General features: G+C 38.9%; 2 protein-coding genes across 2 annotated transcripts in view; one reads left to right on the forward strand and one right to left on the reverse strand.

Annotated features, from left to right (window-relative positions):
* Window positions 1-3,868, forward strand: part of SULF1 (sulfatase 1) — a 66,898-nt gene extending 63,030 nt beyond the window's left edge. Inside the window, 1 exon segment of the mRNA XM_085221234.1 lies at window positions 1,245-3,868. Coding sequence (XP_085077360.1) covers window positions 1,245-2,062 — 818 coding nt within the window. The 3' untranslated portion in view covers window positions 2,063-3,868.
* Window positions 3,869-6,996: 3,128 nt separating this feature from the next.
* The window catches only part of SLCO5A1 (solute carrier organic anion transporter family member 5A1), a 73,607-nt gene continuing 64,749 nt past the window's right edge, over window positions 6,997-15,854 (reverse strand). The window contains exon 10 of the mRNA XM_085221232.1: window positions 6,997-15,662. Within this exon, the coding sequence (XP_085077358.1) occupies window positions 15,217-15,662 (446 nt within the window). The 3' untranslated portion in view covers window positions 6,997-15,216. The remainder of the gene's footprint in view (window positions 15,663-15,854) is intronic.

The raw sequence follows: 15,854 nt of genomic DNA on the forward strand, positions 1-15,854 counted from the left end.
TTTTTTCACTGTGAATTCACAAGCTAGTAAAGAAGCAAAGACTGTAAAATATAACAGACACTGCTTTACTTGAATGATAAAGGGCAAGTTAAAATATGAATAAACTAACAGATGTCAAAAATTTTCTAAATTGAAGCATCTGATATACAGATAAGTATGTGTTCTCAGTTCACATATTGGACTATAGTCTCCTCCACTTCCAAGTTACTTATTCTAGCCTACTTGCCTGTATAATTTTCAGAAAATGAATAAGTTGTCCCAGTGAATTAATTGCTGAATATTGCCTATGAGATCTTTTGTGAGGACAGGTCTGCCACTTTCCCTGAATGCCTTCTGCATTACCTAATTATTTTTTCCTTGTAGGCTATTTTTTAGGGAAAATATTTGGATGTGCTGTGAATTATATGAAATAATTGTATTCAGTGTAACTTGTCAGTATAAAATGGATTTCACAGTACATTTGATAACCTGAGTCACTGTAGTTGTTCCATTGCTCATTATTGAGATACGTTGTCTGATAAACCTTAGATATTTCAATAAAAAAATAAAAAAATTAGGAGATATTCTATATAAATTTTAACAATATCCTACTGAGTGGTAAAGTCCTATAACTTAATTCGCACCAAACTTCTACAGTTTTTATTTCTTCTCTGCGCTCCATGTAAATTAAAGTGAATGCTTGCAAGGTATAGAAACTACTTTAGACTATAATTTATTAAATAATACTTGGCTAGTTGCTTTGCTGAACTTACATCTCAAGCTTTACATCAAATTCCTATGGACTGTGTTGAAGTTCTTGTCAGGAATGGCTTTCAGAATTAGTCCCATCTATTATACTCAACCATTGTTTGGTCATTGCATCATTTGGTGGAATGTTTAGGAAAGGCAGACAGATTAGTCATGCACTAAAGAAAGTCTTATGCCTTGAAGTACCATAAGGAAGATCTATCTTTAAATGCCATCACAGAGCACCATTAGGGCAGATTCTGCCCTGTTTTATACTCAGTCCAAGGATGAAGCAGAAAACAGGGGTTTCACTGCTGTGTGTTCTGCAGAAGCTGTGACTCACCTGAGGCCACAATCATTAGCAAGATGACTGAAGATGTGGAGCATCTTCCAGTTTGAGATACATATGCTATGCGTAGTGGTGCTTTCAAGGAAATGGGAGGAGAAATGCACGCGGAAGTTTTACTTGCACCTTTAAGCTGATGTTCACCATTAGGCTGTATTCTTTCTTTTAACAGAGGACAATTATGGGATGGATGGGAAGGCTAACCTGCCCAATTTCACTGGTGACATCAACTGGCAAGGACTGGAAGACCTGTACAGAGTGAATGAAAGTATATATGAACACAGATACAACTATAGACTTAGTCTGGCTGACTGGACTAATTACTTGAAGGATGTAGATAGAATGTTTGCACTGCTGAACAGTTACTACCAGCAAAATAAAACAGACAAGGCTAACACTGCTCAAAGCAACAGGGATGGAGACGAATCATCTACATCAACTTCAGTGGAAATGTCTTCTGCAGAAGAGGCGAGCGGCCTGACTGGAGAAGAACTGGAGCTTATTGTGCCAACAGACTTTGCATCCCTAGCTTTGAGTACCATGAATTTAAGTCAGGAGAGAAAACTTGAATTAAACAACGATATTCCTGAAAAAAGTAGTTTGAATGACGCACACTGGAGAAATAATCAAGCTGAAAAATGGATGGAGGATAAAGAATCAGACCGTTTTGATATGGATTTTAGTGGAAATGGTTTGATAGAGTTGGAGTCCCGGCATGGCTTCATGCTACAACCCATCAGCATTCCTCAAAAAGACACTCATCAGGACACTGATGCTATGAGAGACATATTTGGAGATCAAATGTATCTTCCCGTGAGGTCTGATCAACCTGTTGTTCATCAGGCTGTAAATGTATCCATTAGGGATTCATCCATCAGTACCCAGAAAACAGGAACGTTTTTGAAAGAAACAGAACAGAGTCTTAGAGAGGAAACTTCACAAGTCCTAAACATAGAAGGCAGTGCCTCATCTCCAATCTCCTTGGGTTAGATCAAGTTGCAAATCATTAAATACATTCTCCTTTTCATTATTAGCAGACTAATAAAGGTCATCATGACAACTGACATTCCATGTTCGCTGTAGATAAAATTTGCAGCTAAATTAAGACCAGTTCAGTATTTGTCTGTGTGTGTTTTATTCACACGTACATATACATACTTTCACAGTGATTCTCCACACTGGAAAGCAAGATTTCCAGCTTTTTAATGGAAAGAAACAGTGTTAACTTTCTAATGCAGTAGCACATTCTCTGTAAGCTAAAATAATTTCTTTGACGAGAATGTTCAAGTGACTTTCTCCATTTCCAAATGATCCCACCATGAATGAATGTTTCAGTCCACTCGATCTGTCTGCATAATGTATTTTTGATAAATTATTTTAACCACTGGAAATTCCTAATGCCACACTTTTAACTAAAATGATGTTGCACTTTTAAAATCTGTATGCCATACCATTTATGAATCTAATAGCTTACCTGTTCTTAGTTTGTTCGTTGATTAATGTAATTGTGAAACCAATAAATAGATTGACAGGAAAGAGGTAATCAGCATGGATTGTGGAAACAGACTGTTTGAATATCATTTTAGCAAAAATATTGCATGTTTTTGTTACTTCGATTTAATTAAATTTACTCTCAGAAAGGTATGGCTAATAATTGTTAACTATAGGAGGATTTGTTTAAATTGGATTGTTTCCCTATATATGATATTGTCAGTATTAAAAATACATGAGGTTTTTTTTGACTTTTCTTTTTATCTGATACTGGTAGAAGGGTTTACATCAATTCATATATGCTTTCGTCACAAGATCTGATTTTTATTAGCCTGAATGATATCTTGAAAGCATTCTTTTCATTTTGAGACTTTATTTTTTCTTGTTGTTTTGAACAGTTATTAAAGGGAATGACAAAATCATGTTAGATTTACATTATTCTAGATGCAAAAGGCACATGGGGTAAAAAATAGTAGCTTAGATATTTTTTGTTGTTGTATTGTTCTGAAGTTTTTTCTTGAACTTTACCAAACTGTAAAGTTTATAAAGTATAACACAAAAATAACTTTGAAAATCTGTACTACTAGAAAATTCATATCTGTTGGTTTTTTTTTTTTTTAATAAATTCAAAATAATTAGCACAATACCACCAAAAGAGAATTACCTCAATCAGATGTAATTCCATAGCATCCGAATCTTGGAAGTGTTTTCCTATCATCTGTTACATCTTGTTTAGTGTAGTGAGTGTTTTTGGGCTATTGCAAGCACTGCAGGTTAAACTTACGTTCATCACATTGTACTTTCAGTTGAAACTTTTTAAAAACAAGCTTGTTTTAGTAGGATCTTAATAATTTTAAAAAGCAGTCTTTTTGATGGACTCTGTACATATGTTAAAATTAACTAGCTCTTTATCTGATGTATGTGTCATGGGCTGATTGATAGAACAAACGTATTTATGGTCATGAATGATGCTATTTGTACATAGGTTTCAAGTTACTAGGATACCAGCTGTGTTTTTAAATCTTGTATAATATTTCTGTGATACTTTTATAGAACAATTCTGGCTTCGGGAAAGTCTAGAAGCAATATTTCTTAAAATAAAAAGTGTTTTACTTTACCTGCTTCAGAGAAGTCCAGATGATCCAGCTTTCCTAGCAATTCAGATTTATTTTAAAAATATGTTAAGGTTTTTGGCTTTAAGAATCCATCCACACTGAAAGCAATGGGTAATGAAATAACACACTACATTCTGTTAGTTTTAAATTATTCCTGGAGATTGTGAATAATATATATTTTTTTGTTTAAGACCCGCTGTGATTTATGTTTTTTAAATCCCCATTCATCCGATCCTTTCTTCCCTGAAGTCATGGCACAAGGCTGCAGAACTGTGGTTCATGGGAGTAAAGCAGTGTCACATCATGTCATCCCCTGATCCCTACCTACAGCAGCAAGGTGCAATAGGCTGGGCACAACACGGACTGGACCACTGATAATGGACCACAGATCTGTTGTGAGGAGGAGCATCTCCTCACACAGGGGACTATGAAGAATAATGTAGGCTTCAAGGTAAAGGTTGTCTTTCACATGCCCTGTGTGTCCTTGGTGGCATGTGAATACAGTTAGCTGCTTAAGTTAAAATCTGTCTCTGAAGTTGCACTTCTTGACCTCTTCTTTCATTTGCACAGTGCTTGGACACCTTTGCTCCTGCAGACTTGACGTTACAGAGGTTGTATGTGGGAATCTTGAGAGGGGACCAACAGAGAGCCTCAGTGCTTAAAAATCTATCATGGCAGTGCTGGATAGACAATTCTAGAGATGCCTGCCTCTGGAAGGCACACTGGAAGATCCAAGAAGAAGCTGAGCCAGCAAGTCAGAGACAACTTGAAGGCGAGCTTAAGTACGATCCTATACATCCACCTTACTCGTGTCTTTGTGTAGGGAATTATTCAGTAACAAATATGTGCCCTCCATTCTCAGAGTGTTTCTTTGACAGAGCTTAGCAAGATGCTTTCTCCTCTCTTAAAGCTTTGGCAAAGAGAGAAAAGGGAACAGTGCAAAAGCATGGTCCATCTATTTACCCCCTTGTCCTTCCTGTGTATGTGACAGCTTGAAGTACTCCTCATGAAATGGAAGATGTGAGTTTGCATCCTCCTCAGTATGAAAGTGATTGATCTTCCTTCTTCTAAAACAGTGCCTCACCTTGCAAACTATCAGATAGTTTATGTGGGAGCCTCTTTGCAGCTCTCTTACAATAATGTGTTGAAAAAAAATAAAAAAAGCTAACACATCCCTAAGTGGATGTTCTAAGCAACTTGCGGCTGTCCCAGTGAAGTCTACATCTCTTCCTGTACAGTACTTCTTATCCCATAGCTGAGACAGTCAAGCACTGAGCAACACATGGTGTGACTGTCAGGAACGTCTTGCAGGTGCTGGAGAGTGACAGGCTAGGGAAGAAAACAAATGCCCTAATCTGATCTTGCAGGTGAGTGGTCCTTGCCTGGGGAGGCCTGAGAGAGGGACCTTGGTTGGCTTTGTCTGATCTGCAAAATAATGGAGGATATGTCTTTTCTGAAAGACATGATGTCATTTTCTACTTTCTGGAAAGGGCCTGGAGCTGATTAGGAATATCTTCAAGGCTTGCACATCTCTTCTAATTGTCAGAGTTAGGTGAAGCGTTTCCCCTGGGATTTTAAAGAAGGTAGCTAGTAATGCCCTCACACCCCTGAACTGCATGAGCCACTTCCTCACACCTCCCACCACCTAAAATCCTCAAGAAATATGAATTTCTCTATGCTTATGTGAGAACGGAGTGTTTTTCAGAGTGCAGGCCTCAGCATCTTCAAAATCTCTTAGATACTGTGCTGCCTGCACTGACACTCACTGAAGGGAGCAGGAGAGAGTTTGTATGGTGGAACGACTTAGGCAGAGAGGCCATGAGCCATTCACAGAGAGAATTGGCTCAGGATGATTCTCACGGCCCGAGTGTTGGTGCCCGATGGGTGTGATCCTGTAATAAAATTCTCTCCTTTTGTTTCAGCAAAAGCGATCCAGATGGGGTGCTCTGACAGCAGTCTGCAGTGAGAACCAAAGTGCAGTAGGAAGGATACAAGCTGCAGAGTCACCATAAAACCATCGGTCTGGGGAGATGCACTCACAGCCTGAGCCACCTGGAGCTGCCAGGGGTTCAGGCAGCAGGTGTCAGTGCAGAGCCGCATAGCAGTACCTCTCCCGTGCAGGTTGCTCATTTGTTTGGTTTTAAACCAGCAGCAATCGCCTCTGTGTGCCAGAAAACTACTGACAACTTTACCTATTTTATCCTTCATTTAACAGCTCTGGTGTTGGACAGTGGAGACATTCATTCTGCCAGATTCTTTTTAATCTGGTTATATGTTTTGGAAAATGAAAATGAAGAATTCTTAGTGCAAGTACAGCAGTCAAGACAGGGCTGAGGCCCCCTGGTTTGTTCCCCTGTCCATGAAGCAGTCACTCCCCAACGGTAGTGCACTGTCCAAACCTCCTGAGGGCTCCGACCTGCAAGGTGCTGGGCATATCACAGAGTTCCAGCGTGGATACATCTGTGCTTTTACGTAAAAGAAGTGAGAACAGACTGTAAGAGAGCTCCAAGACTGACTAGCCACATTGCTATACTGACTGGGTGGGCCGTATCCATGTTGCACAGCACTTAGCTCAGGGGCTCCTCTTGGCTGTATTTTCATAGACCTCTTCTGTGTTTTCACAGATCCAAAATGTAATTTCCATTTGTTTTCATTTTTAACTGTCCACCATACTACAAGGATGTGCTGCACCCACTGCAGCTTTTGCTGTGTGTCAATGGGGTGCATGCTGCAGGCCTGTAGTGCTGCGTGAGGACATGATCCTTGATACATACAGCCTTCAGTGCTGAGTGGCTGCAGGAACGAGGAAACTCACCCTGTCTCAGCCAATTCTGCCTTTTGGGAGCTCCCTGTGGCATAGCCTTACACTACAAAGCACATGGAAATGGCTTGGTGTGGACTAAATCAGAGCCATGGAGTGAAATAAGCGCTGTACAGCACAGACATCAGAGCCCTGTTCCTGGGTTCATGCCCTAGCGTATTGAGCTGTGTGTAGATGCACACAGACTTGTTTCCTATGTATTTTTTCAACTCTGCCAATATCAACTTCGAACAGATTTGTTTTTCTTAGCATGTAGCCAGTATAAATCAAATTTACCACTAGAGGAGATGATGAAGTTTTACAGTTTATTTCTACACAATCAATACCTTGCTGTGATTCAGTGCTCACAGAATTCAGTAGAAAGATTTGGTTTTGTCTGACTGAGCACTAAAAAATGGAATACGTCATCACCTGATCCAGACTGACTGCACACTGATCCAGGTAGTTTTTTGTTTTTTTCCTTTTTTTTTTTTTCTCTCATCAGAAATAAAACACACTTGATATGCTATTTTTTATTTTCCAATATCAAGTATTCAAGAGTTTGTTTTGTAAACACACGTTTACAACAGATGCCGACAATAGATTCCATGAAACAATGCGTTACACAGCTTTAAAATTATCCTAAGCTCTGCTGAGAAATAAATATCAATTAAAAATCCCTAAAGTATGCAAAAAAAAAAAAAAAGCATAAACCAATTAGTCTCTTTTTACCACAGCACAGCACCCACACACTCATACAGTCAGACATACTCTACAAATCTCCTTAATACTCTACACGTTTGCTTAATAATGAGTCCTTTTTAAAAAACAGAACAGTTACAGGCAGTGTGCCCACTCCATGCTCCTGCCATGCTACCCAGATTATTTTCTTGCTGCTTAAATCATTTGGTAGAGGTAAGCACCGCAGCTGAGGGCAATACCCCCATTTGCTCAAGTGGGGAACAGAGCAAGTCTGTTAGAAGGAAAGCCTTCACTTACTCATGGATCACAGTGACTCCACATTCGTTTTTGTTATTCTTTGTACAGAAACAGTTTTGAAGTATTTTGTCCAACTTTTTGCACCGACATCTCCCCTCATGTTTTCAAATGTGCCTTTGTTAAAGAGGTAAAATTTCTGAGGCATATCTCATCACGTTATGTAGGATACACATGCATCCTGTCAGTGAGCAGTCTAGGTACAATAACATAAAAGATTTCTCTTTCAGTTTCAAATGGAAAGGCAAAATGTTGTCTTGAAGACTCAAACACCAAAAATCTCAGTTGTGCATTCTAGTTTTCTTGAAAGTTGGCCAGATTTGGCTTTTTCCACTGCTGGACCTAGAACTTCTTCCTGTTCTACCCCCCTCTTTCTGATATTTCATGAAAGAACATTAATATATCTGATCTGAATCCTCAATTTAATTCAAACTCTTAGTAACGTTGCTTAGTTAAGAGGTGCCATCACTTCCTGCCATTCCTATAGAATTTATTTTCAGTCTCTGCTTAAGCAAAGCCACCAAAGAAAGTAACATTCTACAAAAGGATTAATAAATCCTATAGGAGATTTGCACGGTCTGTGTAACTTCTACTTTAGCTGCTAGTGCTGGGCCAAATCCTATACTCCCTCCTGAAAGGACAGAAGAGCTAAGCAGGAATTGGCTCACTAGGAACTATGAACACTGATTTTGCTGGAGAAACTCCAGACTTTAAGAACAAAAACACATGCTGTTGTATTACTGGCATGTGTCATTGAAGTCATAGTGAATACATCATAATAGCTATTCAGTAGCTATTAGCACCATAATGTTGTTTAGCCTTTTGTCCAAAGATTATCAAAGTTACTCTTCCTTGAGCAGAACAATACCTTGAATGCTTTTCGTAGCCCTTCATGAATTCTACAGCTTTTCAGCTGTTCTATATCATGAATAAAATTCTGTTACAGGATAACATTGTGACAGCTAACTTGAAATAGAAAACATAAGGAAATGGAGAAGAGTAAAACGGAACGTGAATAAGCATTTATTTTATAATAATAAATAAAAAAAAAAAAGCAAAGATTGGAGCTATGAAGGCTGCTTCAAAAGTAATGCCTCTTATTTTATTATATTGATGTCAGAGGTTGATATTGGTGGTATGGCAGCAGAAGTCAAACCTTGCCACCAATATTTCTTTACATGTTGTTGCTGTGTGACAGATGGCAGCAGAGGGGCAGTCTGACACAACGGTGTCTGACATGGAAGTGTGTACGGAGCAATAGTGTGAAATCTTATTCATGTGGAAAAAATGGCATCCACTGACATTGATCAATGCTTACTGAACATTTATGGGGACCAAACAGAGGGTGAGAGCAGTGAAGTGGCGGGTGGTACATTGCAGCCTTGCTGACCACCACAGTGGTTGTCTCTGCTGGTGCAGATTATTATGAGCATGGCATGAAGGTTCTTGCTCATCATTGATGAAATCGCATAGCTAATGGTGGCGACTGGTAAAAATAGTGTTTTACATTTTGTATCTGTTGTAATTTCCATGGAAGCAAATAGGAGGCATGACTTTTAGAGTGGCTTACTTAATTTGAACTTGCAGAGCTAGACCTGTGTTGAACGGCTGGATTAAGTTAAAGGAGCTTATCTGAAGGACAGGACACTCATGGACTTATGCTAAAAACTACAGGCATTAACTACATGTGGGCATGGATATTGGATATTGGATCTTGCTAGCTGTCATCCTTACTTTATGTTACACACTGTGTGGAAAGGATAGGGAAAATCTCCCTCCTGAGGACCAGGTACACTTTCAAAGCTTTGGCCACATAATAGCATATATTAGTGTAATAACATGTATTCATAACAAAATAAGGAAGAAGAATCAAGTGAATTCTGGTCATAACCCATCCCCACGCTGAAGGCTCCCCATTCCAACTCAGTGAAAATGCCTACATATAACCTTTTTTCAATTATTAGACATAAAAAGGTTATGTAAGAAAAAGATAAATAAAAACCCTAATTCTATACCAAATAATTAATCTAGCATCATGACATCAACTGTCCATCTTCTAAACGCTCTAAAGGATAAAAATATCTCAAAAATCAAGTCCAGCATGAGAAGAACCTGAAATGTATTACCACGGGTTTAATTTACAACCAGCAAGCACTGTTCAAACTCTGCCAATTCAGACTGATGTAATTCTGTTTCTAGGTGTTTTAAACCCCTGGAAAGCAGTCACAGCTGGATGGCTTCAGCTGTGGGACACAGATAGTGCAGCATGACATTTCTTATGCTGTTATAAAAGAGAGATTACTGAGGGGAAAAAAAAACAAAGATAAACTTGTTAAGGGAATATTTTGTCTTTCATCCATGAAAACAGTAGCACTAACCAGTGACCAGAGTATAAAAACTAAACAAGCACTTTATGTCACTTAGTTCACCTGTACTCGCTAATGTGTCAGCTTGTTAATATCCAACATAAGGGACAGGCCCAGTTCTTCAGCCTCATTATCAGAATGTTGAGGCTAAGAATCTGGCTCCAAAATAGCAGTAAGACACTTTGGACCTATTTATCAGTTTTATGTCAATATAACAACATGAAGTGCAGTGGTATTATTCACACAGAAAGAGTAGTAAGGCAGCAAAAATTCAGGCAATTCGGGAAGAACCTGCAAGAATAGTACAGAAGGTGCTGACCCTTCTCCCCAGTCATGCTCACTGGAGTTCCATACAGCAATGAGGTTCTAATGTGTCATTCAAACCTCTAGGTTCAAATCCTGTGAAAGGGCACAGTCCAAACCTACAGCATTACAAGTGATTTCATCGGCTTTAAGGTCAGAAATATGCTCTTATTTAGTCTGTATCCACACAAAATACCTAAATTTCCAGTTGAAAATCCGTAAAATATGTGAATAGTGTGCTTTATGAACTAAATATAGAATATATATTTGAGCAAGTTCGCAAAATATTTTGAACATGGAAGCAACCATTATCTATGATGATCAGACACCCACCATCTCTGGCTGGATGAGGTGATATTGGGTGCCATCAGCCAGGGTGATGAGATGACTCTTGTTCTGGAGCTAGACAAATACTGCCTGCTGTATACATGCTTGGAATGCCCTCTCCTTCTCTAGGCAGAATAGTAATGTCCCTCACTACGCAATCACACCTTCACCCAGAACTAAGAATTCCAGTAAAGAATTCTAGTAAAAATTTTACAGTTTGTAATGCTGAGCGTTGCTACATGGAACTGACATTTATTTAAAAAAAAAAAAAAAAAGCATTCCTCCATTGCCAGATATAGAAGTAGCCACATGTGAATGCTATGGAGAAGTACTTGACTGCCATTTTGTGCTCTTCTGGTGATGATCATTGAATCCATAGGTAAAAAACATCTCAGCGTGGAAATTACTCCTTGGATAAAGGAACTTCTTTCTGAATGCGCATGGCATGGGATTCAGTCCAGTGCCTATATACACGCATTATTTTTAAGTGCATCACTTAAATACATAAATTTAGACATGTATTTAAGTGTTCTGCTGGATCAGAGCCATAATGAATGGTTATGCTATGAATTTATGAGCTATATTTTTTTTTAAAGCAAACATATTTTTGAAAACACTACACTCTAATGTTTCTGATTAATTTAAGGGCTTTCAAACTTACATTTCTAACTCCTGCAAGGAGATTTGTACCCTTAATTCACTTAGCTGCATGTTCTGAAGAACAGCAAATTATTACATGCATTTTTTAAGATTCAGTGACTAGACAAAGAACCAAAAGCTTTCAATTAAATTGCATCAGAATATTCGGCTTATTTTTTGTACTGCTTATACTGCACTGAAAATATATAAAATACCACCAGTTCCAAATTATACTATACTATGTTCAGTATGCTTATGAGAAGAGGACTAAAAGAATGCAGGGCTTTGCCTAGTATTGGAAATACAGAGCATCATTCTCCAGTTATTCCAGCCATGACTACATCCACTGGAATCGATATGAACCACTCGATATGAATAAAGTGGTTCATAAGCCATGCCTGAGGCTATCGATACTCCTTTTCTAAAGGCTTCCCCATTTTGAGGAAACAGAGAAATGAGAAGCCTTAGGTAAGAAACAATGATTTGTTCAGTCATGTCTATGCACTGGAACTACTTCTCTCATGTCCCTCATTCTGAACCAGTAATAACTTGTGCAAGAGGACACTGGGCTGTCCTTACGATATCGTGGCTCTCTGGAGACTTGCAGTTAAACTCTAGGTGTCATTGCTCCCTACTCTCCCTGGCTGGTTAGCTGTAGGTAGAAGACTTCGATATTCTACCAATAGCACAGTGTGGATGAGCAGGTGGGCAGGACTCCTGCTTTACGTGTTTTTGTCTTTGCTGCTAACCAAACTACGGTGTTTGCAGGGAGAGTGGAGGATGGCAGAACTTACAACAGCTAAACCCGAAATGACTTTGGAATTTTACATTTTATGGTCAGATTTTATTTCATGACAGGAAAACAGCATGATCACCACCCTCGCTGGATGATAGGTGAAACTTTTTCTCTGTGAAACAGTTTAGCACCATGCAATGATGGTGACTAGGATCACTGCATACATCTTCTCTGGCAACTCTGCTTCCTTCTGCAATAGTAGCCTTAGAAAATAGTGTTTGCTCAGCAGATTTCAGTCCGTATTTCTGTCACTGTTGACAAGGCTGGAATTGACTTCTCTGGTGAGTTACTGTTTTTATCCTGGGTGCCTTTATTGGCTTAGTTTAAACTGTTACAGATTAATCATAACAAAGTCTTCTTCAGGAATAAATCAAAAGTTCGCCAGAGGCTGTGTTTTCTTTCCCTCGGAGGATGTTGATTTAATTAAATGATTTGGTAGAAATACATTGACAAAATTATCTAGATTAAAAAACACTATTGAATATTTAGGTTGCTTTTGTGAAGTATATAATTTTGAAATGAAAATTAAAAAGCTATAAGAAGGTAAGCAAACACAGCTTTTTCAGTATTTCTGAAATGAATATCTTCCCTTCTATGTTCAGTTTCTGAGACATTAAAAACAAAATGCTTTTAGATGCTGAGGTGTCAGGATTTCCTAAAAAACAGAAATCCTCAATTCTGACAAGCTCTGAATTCCCTTGCGCTCAGCTCAGAAGCTGCAGCAGTTGCAGTTGTGTCACTTACATCACTCTCATTCTTTGTGATCAGTGTTAGCTCCTGACAATCCTAGAAGCCTAAGCTGCTCTCGCTCAATATTTGTATGGAAAAGACGTTCACACAAGGCATGAAATAGAGTAGATCAGGACAGATGATTCATCTCCAGCCTCTTTATCATATCATTTATGATTCCCTAAACGCTCTGTTTCTGAGGTATTTGAAGATTGTCTCTTTTCACCTCATCCCATGCGGATTAAAATGGGTAAGTGATTAAAGTGGATGGGTGACGGGGTGCAATTACACTTCGTCCTGCTACTTTGCCTCAAATTTTGTCATGACATGAATTTCTTGATGCAAGAAGCACTCAAGACTGTAGGAGGAGGAGACATTTCTATCATCTATTCTGATCTCCTATGTAAAAAAATAAATTGTACCCAGTACCTCTGAGACAAGGAAATGTATTCCTTGGGATGAGAAGTATAGAAGCTGAAATCCCAGGTGGCACAAACTGACTGCAGATATATCATTCCCAGTAGCTGCACAAGACAAAAAAATTCTGAGGCTTGAATCCAAAAAGCTATTAGTATGTACAGAAAAGCAGAAGGTGATTATAATGATATTCCTCTATGCTGCAGCCACAGAGAATGGAATTAATAACAAGTCACATAAAAGGACTGATTCATTCTGAAATAAGCAGTCAACATTTCTAGCAGGGGAACCAAACAAGTGGGTAAAGCCACATGCTGGTCAAGGAGAGGCAGGAGATGATGGAAGGCAATCAGCAAAGGAGAAGCAAATCCTGATGCCAAAGAGAGTATTCCCTTTTATTTCAAGGGGAAGAGGACTTGGTTCCATATATGTTTAAACATCTTACAAACTGTAAATTAAAAATTAAACTAGAAAGAAAATCCTTCTTACATTCCCAAAGTTCTGCTTTCTCTTATTTGATTTCATGCAGGCTACGCACATAGCAAAATCCAAGTCTACCCATCATTGAGTTCTTCTAATGCTTCTAATTTCCTAAACTAGTAAGGCTTTCCCTGCAGGGCAAAATACAGCTTTGATTTCCTTGTGTCCACTGAAATCATTCCCTGCCCTTTGAGACATCATTAGTACATCGTAAGAAGGGCACTAGAAAGTCTCCAGAGCAATATATGAAATGCTAAGAGCAGGGGAGAAAACACACCATAGTAGTTTGGAATAAGTAAAGGCCACACCACCATGGATCCCTGCTCACAGATAATTTATATTCTTAGCTCTTTCCTGAATGGGTGGAGGAGAGCCAACTCACCCCTTCTCCTCATAGAAAGCTTTAAACAAAGCTGAGGAAGGCTGGTCACGTGTGGGACAAACCATACACCTACAGCTTCCAGGGTGGTTCCAGAAGCCTGCTCCAAGGCAGGCAACAGAAGAGGCAGAACCAGGGCAGGAGCACCAGGGAGAAGCACCGCAGAGGTGCCAGCAGTTGGGAAGAAGGCCTCATGCTGGGCATGGGGGCAGCCCACATGCTCACAGTCCACTTGAAGGTTGTTCTGCTAGGTCTTGTGGAGAGATGTGCCACCCTGACTCCAAACAGCCAGTAAGAAACAAAACGAGGCCATTAGCTCTCCCCAGAGGTTCCCTCATCAAAGCTGAACTCATCTGGCATGCACTTCTGAAGCACAGCCAAGAATTTCCTATAAGACATAGCTGGTTATTTTCTTTTTCAGGAAAAAGAAAAGGATCTGGTGTTACTAAGGGCCACTCAGGTGACCTGTATCATTGCAGAATTACATCTGACATGATAATGTGTACATGATTCCTACACCTTAATGTTATCACAGATTAATACTTAAGTGCTTTTTTTTTTTTACTCCAAGCATTATACCCTCCTAGTCTGTGTACTTCGTGAAGAATGACTGATTCCTATCAAATGAAAATTAATGCACATTTTGACAGAACAAAGATATTATGTCTCAACATTTGCAAAACCTTACCTGATGCATAACTTTTCTATGGCTTAACATGTTATTAACAGTACTTTAAATGTTATGTTCTTTTTTATTTTAACATGTATATCTGAAAATAGCCCCTTTCAAATTGACTTGCAGTAATGTCTTTAAAAGCAAACTTTAAACATAATTTGCTGCACATACAATTATCTGAGTAAGTTGCATAGTTTAAACAAGTTTAGTTGTGCTTTGTAGCAGAACTCACAGTAATTACTCATCTCTTAAAAATATTACTTGCAGATGTGAAAGATGATACATTTAAGCATTTTTGTGACATCCAGACATTAACGATATGAGTTTTTGTCACTTTTCCACTGACTTCTGTTGTTCCTCACCCTTACATTGATATTAAATAGAGCATGGACATTTAATGGACACAACTGAAATAATTACAAACACAATTTTTAAAACTCCATTGTCAGGAAGGGAGAATTAAGTTTGAGGTATCCAGCCCTCAGGAACATACTATGGTTGTATGCATTAAGCTTTGTTGGTTTTACCATGTGTTACATTTAGATTAAAAATAGAAGGCACAGGTGTTTTACAAGGCGCCATAATTAAGTCAACCAACAAAACTAAACATTACATTACCAAGCCAGGGGTCTATATCTCAGCAGTGACTTCTTCCAATGCATTTTCATTTGAGGAATTTATTGCTTCTGAAAAGGGGCCAGGGTATGTCTGTGCTATGCAGTTCATTCCTTGTGCCATACCAATGTCTCCTCGAGAACTGAAGGTAGGGCAGGATCTAGTCCGTGCATAGTTTTGTTGGAGTCCAGTTTGGCCAACCATCTCACTCACAGTGTTCACCGGCGAAGCCCTCCATCTTTGTCTCTGTAGTTGTTCTTCTTTACACTTAATGGAGTACCAGGCCAGAAAAATAAAAAAGAATCCTACAAACTTGAGAGCAGCAGCCAACCCAAAGTAGACAAAACGAAATGAGGTGACATCGTATTCCCAACAAGATCCTTGTACGCCACAATCCTGTTGCCAAAGCATGCATGTGGTATCAATAACAGCCCCAAAATAAATTGGAGTGGGAATGTAAGCTGAAATAAAAATAGCAACAGAATTAATATGTGTTAGCAGATAGAAGACTTCCAAAGAAACTATGTATGTAAGCCAAACAGGTGTAGGTCAAGAAGTTCCGAGATTTCTACCCCTCTATTCTTCCCACCATCAATACTTATCCCACTTAAGGAACACTACATAAATGACAGTGTTAAAGTAAAGACAGTGCA

Source organism: Meleagris gallopavo, chromosome 3, assembly GCF_905368555.1.
Source record: "Meleagris gallopavo chromosome 3, MGAL_WU_HG_1.1, whole genome shotgun sequence".
Lineage (NCBI taxonomy): Eukaryota > Metazoa > Chordata > Aves > Galliformes > Phasianidae > Meleagris > Meleagris gallopavo.